The sequence below is a fragment of the Triticum aestivum genome, chromosome 2A, assembly GCF_018294505.1.
Source record: "Triticum aestivum cultivar Chinese Spring chromosome 2A, IWGSC CS RefSeq v2.1, whole genome shotgun sequence".
Lineage (NCBI taxonomy): Eukaryota > Viridiplantae > Streptophyta > Magnoliopsida > Poales > Poaceae > Triticum > Triticum aestivum.
Window position 1 is genome coordinate 444,950,785 of NC_057797.1, and position 15,789 is coordinate 444,966,573.

Below are 15,789 nucleotides of genomic sequence, written 5' to 3' on the forward strand. Positions count from 1 at the left end.
ACCTGGCCGGGCTTAGCCCGCCGGCGTCCTCCGGCGACGGCGAGGGAGGAGGAAGCAGGGGAGGGGGCGGTGGCGGCGGCTAGGGTTCTGCCCGAGCCGCTGCCAGGAGCGACGCGGGCGTGGAGGAAAGTCTTCCCTCAATCTACTGTGCTGACTAATGACTACTCACTCCGTTCGCGAATAAGTGTGCGTCTACCTTTTATTCTAGGTAAAATTTTTAAAGTTTTGACCAACTTTATAGAAAATAGTTGTAACGTATATGACATCAAATTGATATATTATCAAAGTACATTTTGAAACGAATCTAGTGATACTAATTTGATGCCATAAATGCTTTTGCTTTTTCCTAAAGAGGTGATCAAAGTTTTAAAACTTTGACTTAAAACAAAAGTTAGGAATAGCAAGAAAAAAAGTAGGATCGGAATACCATGCCCATTGAATTCCAATAGAATTTGAGGGCTCCTTTGATTCAAAGAAATTCTATAGGATTTTTGGATGATTGAAATCCTTAGAACTTTCTCCTACGTTGGTCATTTGATTCATAGGATTGGATCCTCCTATGAAATCTTTTGCACTATATCTCATAGGAAATCTAACATCTACTCCAACCTCTTTTTACACTTTATTTTTTCTATGACATCAAACACTCCTTACTAATCCTATATGATTCAAGTGGACATATCACTTCAACCCTATACTTTTTTTATACCTGCATTTTCAAAATCCTGAGAATCAAAGAGGCCCTGAATTTGTTTGATTGTTATCACAGGAAAACGATGGATTTTTTCCAAGAGATTAGAGTGGATGTTAAAATTCCAATGAAATGTAGTATAAATTAATCCTTAGGAAAAATTCCTATAGGATTCAATCCTAAGGATTAAATGATCAAAGGAAAAAATCTTAAGGATTCTAATCCTTCAAAAGTCCTACGAAAATCAAAGAGGCCCACATGCTTTGAGGCATGCAAAACTAAATGTGTCCCAAGCTGCGCAAATGACCTTCTCTTCTCGTGGTTCATTGGTTCAAGTAGCGTAAACATTCGAGCTTCCTTTCCAAAACTCAAGCGTCACGCTCCTTTTACCGTCCCATGTAAGATGGCTAGTAGGACGATGCCAAAGGGCGGGTCGACAAGGGGAAGATGTTAGGATCAGAGAGTGGACTTGGTGTAGGGGAATTTATTGGCGTGTCAAAGTGCATACTATGTGGGTTGCTAAAGGCATGACCTCATCTGTAATTAATGACTTTCTCTTAATAATTGGTTCAAGATATTTTTTGAAAAGGGCAAAAAACTTGCCGCATTCATTAATTAAGGAGGTTAACAATGTTAATAGCCCGTAGGCCAATATAAAAGCTAACTCTCCCGGCATTATATTTCCCATGTATCTCACCCCAGCCAAGATAGGTGTGAACTAGGATCAACCACGACGATTTTTTTTCATATCAAACCAAAGGACCGCCGAGTGCTAATGGCGAACACTAGTAGAAAGATTAATGAAGTAGCATATGATCTTGACAACTTAATAAAAACCCCTTTTCACAAAATGAAAAAGAAAACAAGAGGGCATAATGATGAGCGGTTAAGTGGTGATTGGCGTCCTTGTAATGTCGTCGCCGTCGAGTAGTGAGGTTTACAACATTTTCTTTTTTCTCTTTTGCAAAAAGTGATGTAATAGCTAATTGGCCTTCCAAGACGGCGTAGGGAGTGGAGCTGCCAGCCATGAATGGAGAAGATTTGTAGTTGTGGCAAAGTGCCAAAGGAGAAAAAAAATCCAGTTAACTCAGTCACAGAAGCACATATGCTATCTGTCAAACGTTTAGTTTTCCGACGAAAACATTATAAATATGACATTAGTCTTTAAAAGTTCAAGGCAAGTTTTATAGATAAATTTTATAAAATTTCAATCATTTTTAGAGAAACATTTTTTGTCTTAGCTTTCCATGACACCCTTAATTATATATTTTTGCCACGAACTAGATAAAAAAATCTACTAAAGTTGCCAGCACCATTCTTGTTGTTATTAATTAGGTCATTGCAATTTTACTTTTTAGAAAATATACAACATGCCCATTTTACTATTAAGTGCACAAAATTTTTATTTTTAATTGCATGGGAATTTTATTTTCCTTAATAGACACTTTTTATTTTCCATTTATATAATCAAATGTATTTTGTATAATGTCATCGTCAATCACGGTAATTTTCGTGTACATCATGGGTAAATTATTTTAACATACCATGACAATTTTGTGGAGCATACCATGGAAAATTCTTTTTATAAGTTTTATTTATTTGAACATTTTCGCCATGGTAAATTATTTACAATTTTTTTGGCATGGTAAAATGGCCATGTGATCATTAGATACATTTACAAAATTTGCCCCAACAAACTTCATTTACAAGTGTTACCATGGCATGTCCAAATAAATTTGGTAAAATGCCATGTGGTCACTAGATACATTTTCCTTAAATTTGTCATGTTTCTAGAGAAAATGTTTTGCTTCGATCTACTTTATTGTAATCTGTCGCCTTTGCTTATTTTAGGATTTGAAAATTATCTCCTTTTTTGCTATGTAATCAGAACTAACAAAATTCAATTTTTTTTCATGTTTTCAGAGATTGCAAATTTGTTGTGTATAAGATGTTTCTTTTTAAATCTTGTCTCTTTTATCTACATCAGGACAAATCCTTTTTTGTTCATTTCAGGTAATCAACTCACAGTTTAGTTTTAAGTAAGTTTTTTGCTTTTGCGGAAAAAACCTGATGTTTCTAGTACTCCATCCACATGCCAGCTTTAAGTTAGATTTTTGTTTTTGCAGGAAACCCCTTAATAATTGGGTTAATTAACCTGAAGCACAAATCAAATGTGTTTTAAAAACATCCATATTTTTTAAACCCTAAATCCAAATTTGACATGTTATATATGAAATTTGATTAGAAAAATGTGTGAATCTGAATATAATGTTTTTACCTGTCCATTTTTAAAATGCTATCTAGGATGCAACCTTAATCAATAACGAATGATCCATCTTTCTTTTATGCCGGTGCCGAACCGGATTGGAAATGAATGCCTATCAAAACCAGGATTGGAGACAAAAAAAAAACTATAACCATGCATGCACGTCTCGCCAAAACCTCATAGGAAAAGAATAGATTACTCATCTAATGCCAAGAGAGAGACGCCTTAACATTGACATGTAGAGGCTGTTTGGTTTCCAGCCACACTTTGCCGCACCTCACCTTAGGCAAATTTGACCAAGTTAGGTGGGTGTTTGGTTCTAGCCACACCTAAGACAAGATTTTTTTAATGAGAAGTGAACTTCACATGTCATAGACACAAAAAGTGTGGCAAAATTCCCTTAGGCAAGCCAAAAATATGGCTAACAATTTGAACAACTCAAGTTAGGTAAGTGTGGCAAAAAGTAATGTGCCAACATAAGGCAAACATAGTCACAATCCAAACAACCCCGTAATGCCGAGAGAGACGCCTTAAGATTGACAACCTTCAAACGCATTGTGGTTGTGTAAGCACTGAGGGCACAGTCGGCGAGGGTCTTAACTCATGGCTATTGGATTAGAGAAGCGTGGTATTTCTTTCTCTCATTACAACACGCAAGCTCTTTTGCAGGTAACCTTCGCTCCAAGCGGATCAAGATCTAATGTTTCCCATATTGTCGTCCTTTTTCAAACGCAAAAAAGCTGACAAGTTAACCTTAAGATAAGTTTTTTAATACATAAGCACATACATTCAGCCCTATGAACGAGGGACGCCCTACTCCTATGAGCACTTCTGAGAGGCTGAGGTGACACATCATTTTGAGATTTATAAATACATGACCGAAAGTCCTGAAATAAATCTAGAAAAATGCAAGCATCGGTGTCAAGTTTAGGATTTAAACTTTAATGAACTAAGATATCAGTGTCCTCCTAACCATTCGATGAAGCTTTGCTACATTCACGGATAGTTACGGGGCATTACAGGGCTGGGCGCCCAGCCCACCAGTTAAATCAGGGGGAGGCGGTTAATTAGGAGAAGAAAATTAATTAGGCCAATTAAAACAGGACAGCTCAGCAGGCCCGTGAAGTCCGTGAGCCAGGAGTCCGTGCGTGTAGCATTTTTGCCATCCGATGAGGTTCACGACCTTATAATAAGTTGAGAAATTATTTACTTGGCACAGGAGCGAATCTGAGGCAACGGAGGCGATTTAACAATGTGAAATCGAACAATTAAACCCCCCGAAAGACTCCATTTCAAGTCCATCATTCTTTTCTACATACAACAAATTGAGCTAAGTAGTGGAGTAAGTAACTAATGACTCAGTACACCGCGAGGTAGCAAAACTTTGTGAGCTCAGTCTACAAGGACCCTGCTTGGAAGGGCCGAGCCCATGAACCCTGACACCTGGGCCCCGCCCCCTGGCCCCATCCCCAATACCACCACCTTCCCGCCATTTTCCACCACTGCCGCCGCCGCCGCCGGTTCAAACACCTCCACCGCCCACCTCCACAGCACCTCGTCAAGAAAGTGTCCAGAAGCCGCGGTGAGAGCCTCGGCCGCCTCGTCGTCGAGCTGCACCTCCCGGCCGAGCGCCCCAACGAGCACTTCACGGATGGTCGCCGCGGCGCGCTGGTCAGCGTCGGCGTCCTTGTCAAGGGCGAGGACGCCGGTGGCGACCGACTCGAGGAGGTGGTGCAAGTCCCCGTGTTCTCTGCTGTCACTCTCGTGGGTGATGTCGCTCGGAACAGCATCGTCGTCACTGTCGTTGCCGGCGCAGAGGTTGAGGTCAAGGTCGATGCCATGGCCGGAGCTGGAGCCGTGCCGTGCCCTCTTGCACTCCCTTGTTGTTGGTGGTGGCTCGATCTCTGCCTTCCTCTTGACATCGCCGGGCGACGACGACGACCATAACCGCAGGCTGATGACGTCGGTGGCCCGGTTTGCAAGCTCTGATGTTGTGAAGATAATGATGGATCCAGAGAGATCGAGTTCTTGGCCGAAATGGTCCTTGATAAACCCGCACATGGATGCCGCCACGAGACACTCGACAACGTGCCGCGGCGCGTGCTCGACGTCGGGGATGACGAGCACGAACCTGCCGCAACTGAGCTTGCACGCCCTCGAGACCACATCGGAGCAGAAATCCTCGGCGCAGCTGAATTTCTTGGGATCCGCGGCTATGATCTGATCGGCCGAGCCACAGCACGTCTCGGCGATCACCGCCGCCGCCCGTTGCTGGGCAGCGTGGTCGCTCCCCTTGAAGAACAGACAGACGCCCTTCCTTCCATAGCTCCGGCTGCTGGCGACCGCCTCCACGATCTCCGCAACGGTGCCTACTGGCTGGCGCGGTATGTTTTTGCGCAGCCGCCGCTCCAGCTCATGCGTCACTCCATCGTGGCTCCCCTGAGCACGACCGTCGGAGGTGGCCGTGTCCGAGAGTGGGAGGAGGGTGCCAAGAGCGAGCGTCGTCTTCACGTCCGGGCGCTCTGGCTCCATGAGGCCCGGACAAGGCAGAGGCGATGGAGGTGACCACCTGCTGTTGCTCCTTGAATGCTCCGTCAGTCCCTCCAAGCCCAAGAAGCCTGCAATGCTCGGCGTGCTCTGGCTGCTCGGCAGCAGGCAAGGACTCGGCCACCACGAGTTTGGAGGTGCAGATATGCCAGGACCAAAGCAAGAAGGGGAGCACGGATCATGCTGCTGGCTGCGCCACAGGTGAAGCTTTCTGCACAGCCTGCTCCATTTCCTCTTGAGTTCGATCAGATAGTTGCCCTGAATCATCACCACCAAATAAAAAGGAGATAAGACATCCAACTCCAACTGGCCTAGATTTTGCTGTGACTATGATGCACATTTGAAGAACTGCATTAGAATGTCCTGTTTGATCGTTACCTGGTGTGGCATTTGATGATCGGCCGGTGGCTTGTTGTCGAGCACCAGCCAGGCCGGGAGGCTGCAGCGTAGGCCCTCGGTGCCAGCCTCTGCCTTGACAACGGACGCCTCCCTCTCGTAGCTCCTGTTGCATTCGCTGCACAGCATCAGCTTGTCTTCCTGCTCGCCTCCCAGCGCCATTGGCTCGGCTGCCATTGCCACAGGACTCTGGGCAAGCAGCTGCCTGGTCGCCATGGCCTGCTGCATCGCAGTCGCACTGCTGGAACATCAGGGGACAAACAAAACGATGTCAAGTACCAGACCATGGCAAAGTTTCCATCAATTTATTTCAAGTTTTTACACGTACAAAAGGAGCAAGCAGAAAAGATCAGGCAGATTTTATTCAAAAAAGGCGGAGCAGTTTCATGGAATTTCCAGTGTATTGCAGGGAAAATAATCATAGGGACATACATAACTGTAGCCATATCAAACCATCTATCTAGAGCAGTTTGAATTTTTGTACCATCCCCATCTACTACAAATACTCTATGATTGATCTTGTGTGCATGAAAAGTGCATCATTGCAAGGAAAAGGGCACCGGATCAGTCTCACAAGTCACACATTTGTGTACCAAAAAGGGAGGCAGGCCAGGCACTGTTGCTGCTGCATCAGAAGAAGACTTTTGCGCCGAGCATGCAGAGAACCTGATCGGATCAGATGGAATCTCTGCAGAGGCTAAAAAGCATTGCATTCCCCAAAAATAACCCTCTTTTTCTCTCCATCTCTCTCTCTCTCTGTCTCTCATCAATTTCTACTGCCTGCAGCATGCATGATCAAGCCTTCAAGCTCACATGCTTCAGTTTAGATGACATGAAAGCTCAAGCACCTCATTAATGTCGAAAGATGAAATGGTATTTTATACCACTACTCTACTTGAGGTCTACTAGTAGGGAGGGTACAGATACTACTACGGGCTAGTGGTGCAGGTAGTAGAGCTTGGCTTGTTTTTGTTTTTGAAACATCTGACCTCTGACCAAGTGGTCCTTCTAGACAGCAACACACAAGGCTGCATGCAGCAACAGTGAGCAGGAAGAGAAGGCAACAAGGACACATGCACGACAAGGGAATGGCACTGTAGGGGGAGGCATGTTTCTTGGTTGCTCACCTCGGAGAGGAGGAAGAATGGAGATTGTTGAGGGCCAGCCCAGTGCCGCTCGCGGTGGGGACCGCCACGGCCTGCAGCGCCCAGGCGGACTCCAGCAATGGCTGCCCACGCCGGTGCTGGCACCGCATGTAGGTCTGGTAGCTGGCCGTGGCCACCAGCCAGACGCGGCATCGCGGCGGCGCGCTGGCGCGGAGGTCGTCGAGGAGCCGGCCAAGCTCGGCCACCATGTGCTCCACGGGGCTGTACGACGACGCGGTGTGGTCGGCGCCGCCGCCGGCGGGATCCTCGTCCAGCGCCCACCGCAGGTCTCCGACGTAGACGACCAGGCCGCCGCGCTGGACGGCGTCCACGCTGCGGCGGAGCTCCGCGGCCTTGGCGTCCACGTCGACGCGGCTCATGAGCCGGACGTGCACGTAGGAGAGCTGAAGCTTGAGCAGGTGCGCGCCGGCGAGCTCCTCGGGGACTTCTCCGCGCTCGAGGCACCGCAGCAGCTCGCCGGCCACGGCCTCCGCCATCGACACCGAGTCGCCGACGACGACGGGGTTGGTCCTTCTCCCCTGCTTCCGCACCATCACCTCCAAGACCGCCCTCACGTCCTCCTTGCAGTACGGAACGGCCACGGCCGGCGAGCTCAAGAACTGTGCCGGCCACATCCCGAAGCCGCAGCCGTCAATGCTGCCGTGGTCGAGGAAGAAATGTGGAGGTATGACCGGCGGAGGAGGGGACGAAGACGAGGATGACATCATGAGCGCGCTCTCCTCCTCGAGGTTGCTCTTGACGGTGGCGCTGGAGAAGCCCGCCTCCCGCATCACGCGGCTTACGCTGGGGTCGTCAAGAATGGAGATGATGAGCTGGTCGAGCTCCACCTTGATGGCGAGGAGCGGCTGCTGCTGCTGCGCGCCTTGGTGCTGCACCGGGCCGGGGGATGGCGGTGGCTGCTGCAGCTCGACGCAGCCTCGGCGCTGGTTGGCCTGCGCGCGCTTGAGCGCGGCGACGAGCGCGTTGGAGAGCGCCGGGTTAGGCTGGACGAGCGAGGACGCGAAGGGCGCGGCCGAAGACGGCGGCGGCGAGTGCGGCCCGGAGTTGGGCAGGCGGTTGAGCGCGACATTGAAGCAGAGCTCGAGCGCGCGGCACTGGAGCGGGTGCTGCGCGGGCGGCACCGCGGGGTGGGAGCGCAGGCAGGCGCGCCTGAGCAGGCCGTAGGCGGCGCCCCCCGCGAGCGGCTGCGAGCAGGCGGAGCTGAGCAGCGCGAAGGCGACGTGCAGCGGCGTCACCTGCGCATGGCCGCGGCGGCGCGCGAGGCCGACGGCGAGCTTGAGCACCGCGGCCGCCTCGGCGGTGAGCGACTGGTGGATGGTGTAGGCCCCGGCGCGCATCACTCGATCAGCTGTCCTCGCCCCCACCCCCCCACACCCCGCGGAGAAGAAGCTCCTCCCCCTCTCACTTGTTGGTGTGGCTCCTTCTTCTTCTTGTCACCACCACCTCCTCCTCCTTTGGCGTTGCTGCTGATTCTGATGAGGCGAGGGGAGAGCGTCCGTCCCTCTTTATGGATCGGTTTGTGTCTACTGTAGGCGTGATCACTGTGGTAGCTGCTGCCTTCTTTTGTGGCGGCTTTACTTTATCTTTATAGACCTCGCTCCATGCACACTGGACCGGATAGATGGCCTGAGCTGAGAGGAGAGGAGGGAGGAGGGCCTTGTCTCTTTATCGAGGGTGGCGGATGCCGCCGCTGTGGCTTTGCATAGCCCCGTCAGGCTTTGCTCCCTCCGCTCTCATACACAGACACACACACTCTCTCTCTCTCTTCTCTCAGCGGCGTGGTGGCATTCCGCCATGCATGGCATTCTCTCTCTCTCTCCTCCTTTGCATATGCCTCTGTTTTCTCGGCAGGGATCTTTCCCTTTCCACACACAGCTGCCAATGCATGCAAAAGCTCGTGTGTCCCCTCCCGCCCCTTCGTCCCCAGCATCAACCAGGAGCAGTGACATGCCACATGCAGTACTCCACTGCTAAGCGCTGCCATGGTACTACTACTACTACTGCCTACGTGCTCCTACTACGTCGTTGCCCATGGCGATCCCTAGGCTACTCACTCTTGTTTTGAACTCAGCTGCCTTGTTGGTAATGATAGGGGGATTAACACTAACATGTGCAACTGCAATCTGCATTGCATCATCATATTTGCTGTATATACGTTACGTTGGTGATTAATCGTCGTTCGTTCCATGGTCAAGGTATATTGTTGACCTTTGCCCCCACAAAAGTGACAGGAAAAAGGAAAGCAAATTACAAAAGCTATGCTAAAGTACTTGATCATGCGGGCCAATAGATTATTAGATCAAAAGAAGGGTAGTCTCAAGCGCAAAGCTCATCCAATTTCTGTCTGGGGTTTAAAGCTCTGATCGCCTACCACGCGCTGCCCTTCTTTTTACGAAACGCAAAAGGAAAAGATAAAGAAAAGTTGGGCGCATCAAGTACTTCCATGGATGAGGATGACGAATCTAATGTATGTACGTACATCGCATATATACGTCGATACGGTATGTAAGGCAGCCTGTGCAGGCGCTACTGTTGGTAAAAACCCGGCGATTGAGGTAATAAAAGGAGGTACAGTACTACGATGAAATGTATTGGGACTCTGCCTCCAACTGTGCCTGTGCAGTGGAAAAGGCTACCTCCCTGGAAAAGAAGGGTAAGAAATAGAGTAAACTATAGTCTATAAAGAAAGGAAAATGGTAGGGTTGCGTATAATTTACGGCGACTGCCTGGACGGTGCAGACAAACTTTGCACCAATAAGGATTTTCTTGTGGAGAAGATCCATGGGATTTTCTTTTTTGAATTTGTAATGGTGACATGGCAACTTAGGGATTTTGTTCTTGTGGAGAAGATGTCAACTTAGGGATTTTGTTCTTTGAAAGATATGGAAGATTCAGGAAGTTGCAAAAGGTACATGGCAAAATTTAAGGAAATTCTTCTAAAAAAACACATGACAACTTTTTGGAATTTTTTAAAACGGGCATATGAAAAAAGATAGGGATTGTGTGTTTTTGAAAAGTGTTGCAAATTTAGGAATTTGCACTACACACATGGCCACGTTTAGGAAATTCGTTCTCCAAGAACGACATGACATGTCTTGGAAGACTGTAAATGGGCACCTGGACAAATTTAGGAGGTTTGTTATTTAAAAACAAAAAAATATCACAAATTTAGCAAAATTGCCATGGGTACATGGCAAATCTATATTTTGTTCTCTAAAAAGACATTGCTACTTTTGGAAAAGTTTGTAATTGGCACGTGTCAAATGTATGATTTTTGATCTTTTCAAATAATGGCAAGTTTAGGAATTTGCCATGACATGTTCAATAAAACTACCATAATGTATAGACTATATTTTCCATAGACAATTGGAAATTTTGGCATGGTACATAGTCAAATAAGAATTGACATGTTATGTTAGAGAAAACTTGCCATGGTACATATAATAGATTTGCCATGACTTATGAAACAAAATTAACTAAATTTGTGGCGTGAAAAAACAAAAACAACAAAGTTGTTGACATGTATTTGGAAATCATAATGTACTGAAATGGCAAATGCATACTCCCTCCGTCACGGTTTAGAAGGCGCGCTTGGAAATTCTCTGGAACCTAGGTGGTTATCTATTGGTTGTGAGATGGGTTAGAAAATAGCATTCACATTATGCATGCATATAGAAATAGTGTATAGGAATACTAATTAGCTACTAGACATAAATGCAATGCGCCCTAAATCTTGTCTATTATGGAAACGCACGCAAATTTAACTGTGCCTTCTAAACTGTGGCGGAGGAAGTACTATACTTGCTAGTTTAGCTAAAGCGTGTGTTATTATCACTAGATCATTTTTTGGGTATTATCCGATTTGCCATGAGTTTTTAGCGCAAATGTCACCCACTCTAGTGAATAGCTCGGGTGAAATAGTGTTGGAAATATGCCCTAGAGGCAATAATAAAGTGGTTATTATTATATTTACTTAATCATTATAGAGGTTTATTATTAATGCTATAATTGTATTAATTGGAAACTTAAATACATGTGTGAATACATAAACAAATAACAAGTCCCTAGTAAGCCTCTACTGGACTAGCTCGTTGATCAAAAGATGGTTAAGGTTTCCTGACCATAGACATGAGTTGTCGTTTGATAACGAGATCACATCATTAAGAGAATGATGTGATGGACAAGACCCGTCAGTTAGCATAGCATATGATCATTCAGTTTATTGCTACTGCTTTCTTAAATGTCAAATACATGTTCCTTCGACCATGAGATCATGCAACTCCCAGACTCCGGAGGAATGCCTTGTGTGTATCAGACGTCACTTCGTAACTGGGTGATCATAAAGGTGCTCTACATGTATCTCCAAAGGTGTCTGTTGAGTTGGCATGGATCAAGATTGGGATTTGTCATTCCGTACGACGGAAAGGTATCTCTCGGCCCTCTCGGTAATACAACATCACAAGAAGCTTGCAATCAAAGTGACTAAGAAGTTAGTTACAAGATGATGTATTATGAAATGAGTAAAGAGACTTACCGGTAACGAGATTGAACTAGGTATGGAGGTACCGACGATCGAATCTTGGGCAAGTAACATACTGACGGACAAAGGGAACTACGTATGTTGTCATAAAGGTTCGACCGATAAAGATCTTCGTAGAATATGTAGGAACCAATATGGGCATCCAGGTCATTATTGACCGGAGAAGCGTCCCGGTCATGTCTACATCCACTAGTAGAAAAAGGGTCAAATGTGAAGCACATTAGTGCCGGTTTGAATTTGAGCCGGCACTAATGTGACCATTAGTGCCGGTTCCAACGGCTAGGCGGGCGGACATCATTAGTACCGGTTCGTGGGCAACCTTTAGTACCGGTTCATGCCACGAACCGGTACTAATGAGGCCAGTGCGGCTGTGGTCAGGCTGGGGCCCCCACGAAGACCTTTAGTACCGGTTCGTGGCATGAACCGGTACTAGAGTTTCTTAGTAAGCTGATTTTTAGTCCCACCTCGCCAAGAGAGAGGTAGTATGAGCGGTTTATAAGCCGTGAGTGCAGAGACAATGACGAAGAGGCGCAATGCTCACCTGCACGTTGATTAGCTTCAAGCCTTTCGGAATAGCATAGATTGCATTGAGCTATGTGAAGTGCAGTCTACACTATTCCGAAAGGCTTGAAGCAAATTAATCAGCATTGCACCTCTTTTTTATTTTTAATAACTTATTTGACCTCCGAACTTCTTTTGTGTTCAGTATGCAGCATTCAAAGGACGTCATCAATTTCCAACATGTTCTGACATCATTTGTTGCTTTTCAGTCATTTACCGAATTGTTTAAAGAGCTAAATGACCGTGAAATTGAAAATCACTACAAAATGAACTGTGAAAATGTTGAAATTTAGCATGGTATCATCATTTCACCCGCATAGCATGTGTGAAAGAGTAGAGAGGGTCACGGCAAAAACTGGATGCACTTCGTGTACAAACTGAACAATCTCTTTCGGAGTATCAGGGTTTCAGACGAGAACTCACCTGTTACACGGGCACTTCAATGTTTTTTAAACTTATTTGAACTCCGGACTTCTTTTGTGTTCAGTATGTAGCATTCAAAGCGACGTCATCAATTTCCAACATGTTCTGACATCATTTGTTGTTTTTAAGTCATTTACCTAATTGTTTAGAGAGCTAAATGACCGTGAAATTAAAAATCACTACAAAATGAAATGTGAAAATGTTGAAACTTGGCATGGTATCATCATTTCACCCGCATAGCATGTGTGAAAGAGTAGAGAGGGTCACGGCAAAAACTGGACGCACTTCGTGTACAAACTGGGCAATCTCTTTAGGAGTATTAGGGTTTCGGACGAGAACTCATCTGTTACACGAGCACTTCAATGTTTTTTAAACTTATTTGAACTCCGGACTTATTTTGTGTTCAGTATGCAGCATTCAAAGCGACGTCATCAATTTCCAACATGTTCTGACATCATTTGTTGTTTTTCAGTCATTTACCTAATTGTTTAGAGAGCTAAATGACCGTGAAATTGAAAATCACTACAAAATGAACTGTGAAAATGTTGAAACTTGGCATGGTATCATCATTTCACCCGCATAGCATGTGCGAAAGAGTAGAGAGGGTCACGGCAAAAACAGTACGCACTTCGTGTACAAACTGGACAATCTCTTTCGGAGTATTAGGGTTTCGGACGAGAACTCATCTGTTACACGGGCACTTCAATGTTTTTTAAACTTATTTGAACTCCGGACATTTTTTGTGTTCAGTATGCAGCATTCAAAGCGACGTCATCAATTTCCAACATGTTCTGACATCATTTGTTGTTTTCCAGTCATTTACCGAATTGTTTAAAGAGCTAAATGACTGTGAAATTGAAAATCACTACAAAATGAACTGTGAAAATGTTGAAATTTGGCATGGTATCATTATTTCACCCGCATAGCATGTGCGAAAGAGTAGAGAGGGTCACGGCAAAAACTGGACGCACTTCGTGTATAAACTGGACAATGTCTTTCGGAGTATCAGGGTTTCGGACGATAACTCATCTGTTACACGGGCATTTCAAATTTTTTTAAACTTATTTAAACTCCCGACTTCTTTTGCTTTCAGTATGCAGCACTCAAAGCGATGTCATCAATTTCTAACATATTCTGACATCATTTGCTATTTTTCAGTCATTTACCTAATTGTTTAGAGAGCTAAATGACCGTGAAATTGAAAATCACTACAAAATGAACTGTGAAAATGTTGAAACTTGGCATGGTATCATCATTTCACCTGCATAGCATGCGCGAAAGAGTAGAGAGGGTCACGGCAAAAACTGGATGCACTTCGTGTACAAACTGGACAATGTCTTTCGGAGTATCAGGGTTTCGGTCGAGAACTTATCTGTTACACGGGCACTTCATTGTTTTTTAAACTTATTTGAACTCCGGACTTCTTTTGCGTTCAGTATGCAGCATTCAAAGCAACGTCATCAATTTCCAACATGTTCTGACATCATTTGTTGTTTTTCAGTCATTTACCTAATTGTTTAGAGAGCTAAATGACCGTGAAATTGAAAATCACTACAAAATGAACTTTGAAAATGTTGAAACTTGGCATGGTATCATCATTTCACCCGCATAGCATGTGCGAAAGAGTAGAGATGGTCACGGCAAAAACTGGACGCACTTTGTGTACAAGCTGGACAATCTCTTTCAGAGTATCAGGGTTTCAGACGAGAACTCATCTGTTACACGGACACTTCAATATTTTTTAAACTTATTTGAACTCCGGACTTTTTTTGCGTTCAGTATGCACCATTCAAAGCAATGTCATCAATTTCCAACATGTTCTGACATCATTTGCTGTTTTCAGTCATTTACCTAATTGTTTAGAGAGCTAAATGACCGTGAAATTGAAAATCACTACAAAATGAACTGTGAAAATGTTGAAACTTGGCATGGTATCATCATTTCACCTGCATAGCATGTGCGAAAGAGTATAGAGGGTCACGGCAAAAACTGGACGCACTTCGTGTACAAACTGGACAATCTCTTCCGGAGTATCAGTATTTCGGACGAGAACTCATCTGTTACACGGGCACTTCAATGTTTTTTAAACTTATTTGAACTCCGGACTTCTTTTGTGTTCAGTATGCACCATTCAAAGCCACGACATCAATTTCCAACATGTTCTGACATCATTTACTGTTTTCAGTCATTTATCTAATTGTTTAGAGAGCTAAATGACCGTGAAATTGAAAATCACTACAAAGTGAACTGTGAAAATGTTGAAACTTGGCATGGTATCATCATTTCACCCGCATAGCATGTGCGAAAGAGTAGCGAGGGTCACGGCAAAAACTGGACGCACTTCGTGTACAAACTGGACAATCTCTTTCGGAGTATCAGAGTTTCGAACGAGAACTCATGTGTTACACCGGCACTTCATTTTTTTAAACTTATTATAACTCCAGACTTTTTGTGCATTCAGTATGCACAATTCAAAGCCACACCATCAACTTTCAACCATCAACTTGGCATGGTATATAAAAATAAATGAATATAAAAAAAAAATAAAGCAGAAAAGAAAAAATAGCAGAAAAGAAAAAACTATAGCATAAAAGAAAAAACTATATAAAAAAACTACTCAAAAATAAATAAAAGAAAATAAATATAGCAGAAAAGAAAAAAACTACTCAGCAAAAAGTAGAAGAAAAAATAAAGAAGAAAAGAAAAAAAAACTATATAAAAAAATTTGGGGCGCTGTCCTGTGGGCCTGCTAGACCACGGGCGTGCAATCTCAGGCCCACAAGGCCCAGCAGACTCACAGGGCAGTGCGCCGTAGTTAGGCCCAGAAGCCTGCTTTATAGAGGAGTTCGAAAGGGCAGCCGCGACTGGGTTTATAAACTAGTGCGTCTGCCCTTCGCCCGGCGAGGTGGGACTAAACTTTTTGCACCGCGGGTGGAAGCGCAGCACCTTTAGTATCGGTTGGTGGCTCCAATCGGTACTAAAGGCTGGTCTTTAGTACCGGTTTGTGGCTCCAACCGGTACTAAAGGGTGATCTTCCTGCCTCTTGGCCTGGCCAAAGTTGGCCTTTAGTACCGGTTGGTGGCTCCAACCGGTACTAAAGGCCTCTCCTATATATACAACACTTACGAAAATTTTCAGTTAGATCCTGTTCGTCTTTGTCGCCGCCCCGCCCCGTATCGCGCCCCGTCCCCGTCGCCGT

The 15,789-nt window shown here is 45.2% G+C and overlaps 1 protein-coding gene across 2 annotated transcripts; it reads right to left on the reverse strand.

The window, feature by feature from the left end:
* Window positions 1-4,202: 4,202 nt before the first annotated feature.
* LOC123188937 (protein SMAX1-LIKE 4) lies at window positions 4,203-8,700 on the reverse strand. Of its 2 annotated transcripts, none has more exons than XM_044601223.1 (3): window positions 7,028-8,700; window positions 5,883-6,138; window positions 4,203-5,762 (listed from the first exon to the last, which is right to left on the reverse strand). In XM_044601223.1, exons 1-3 carry the CDS (start codon window positions 8,401-8,403, stop codon window positions 4,350-4,352), a joined length of 3,045 nt encoding a protein of 1,014 aa, XP_044457158.1. In that variant the 5' UTR covers window positions 8,404-8,700; the 3' UTR covers window positions 4,203-4,349. The 2 variants fall into 2 exon arrangements, with proteins under 2 accessions (XP_044457158.1, XP_044457157.1); XM_044601222.1 differs by having other exon boundaries at window positions 5,883-6,141.
* Window positions 8,701-15,789: the final 7,089 nt, after the last annotated feature.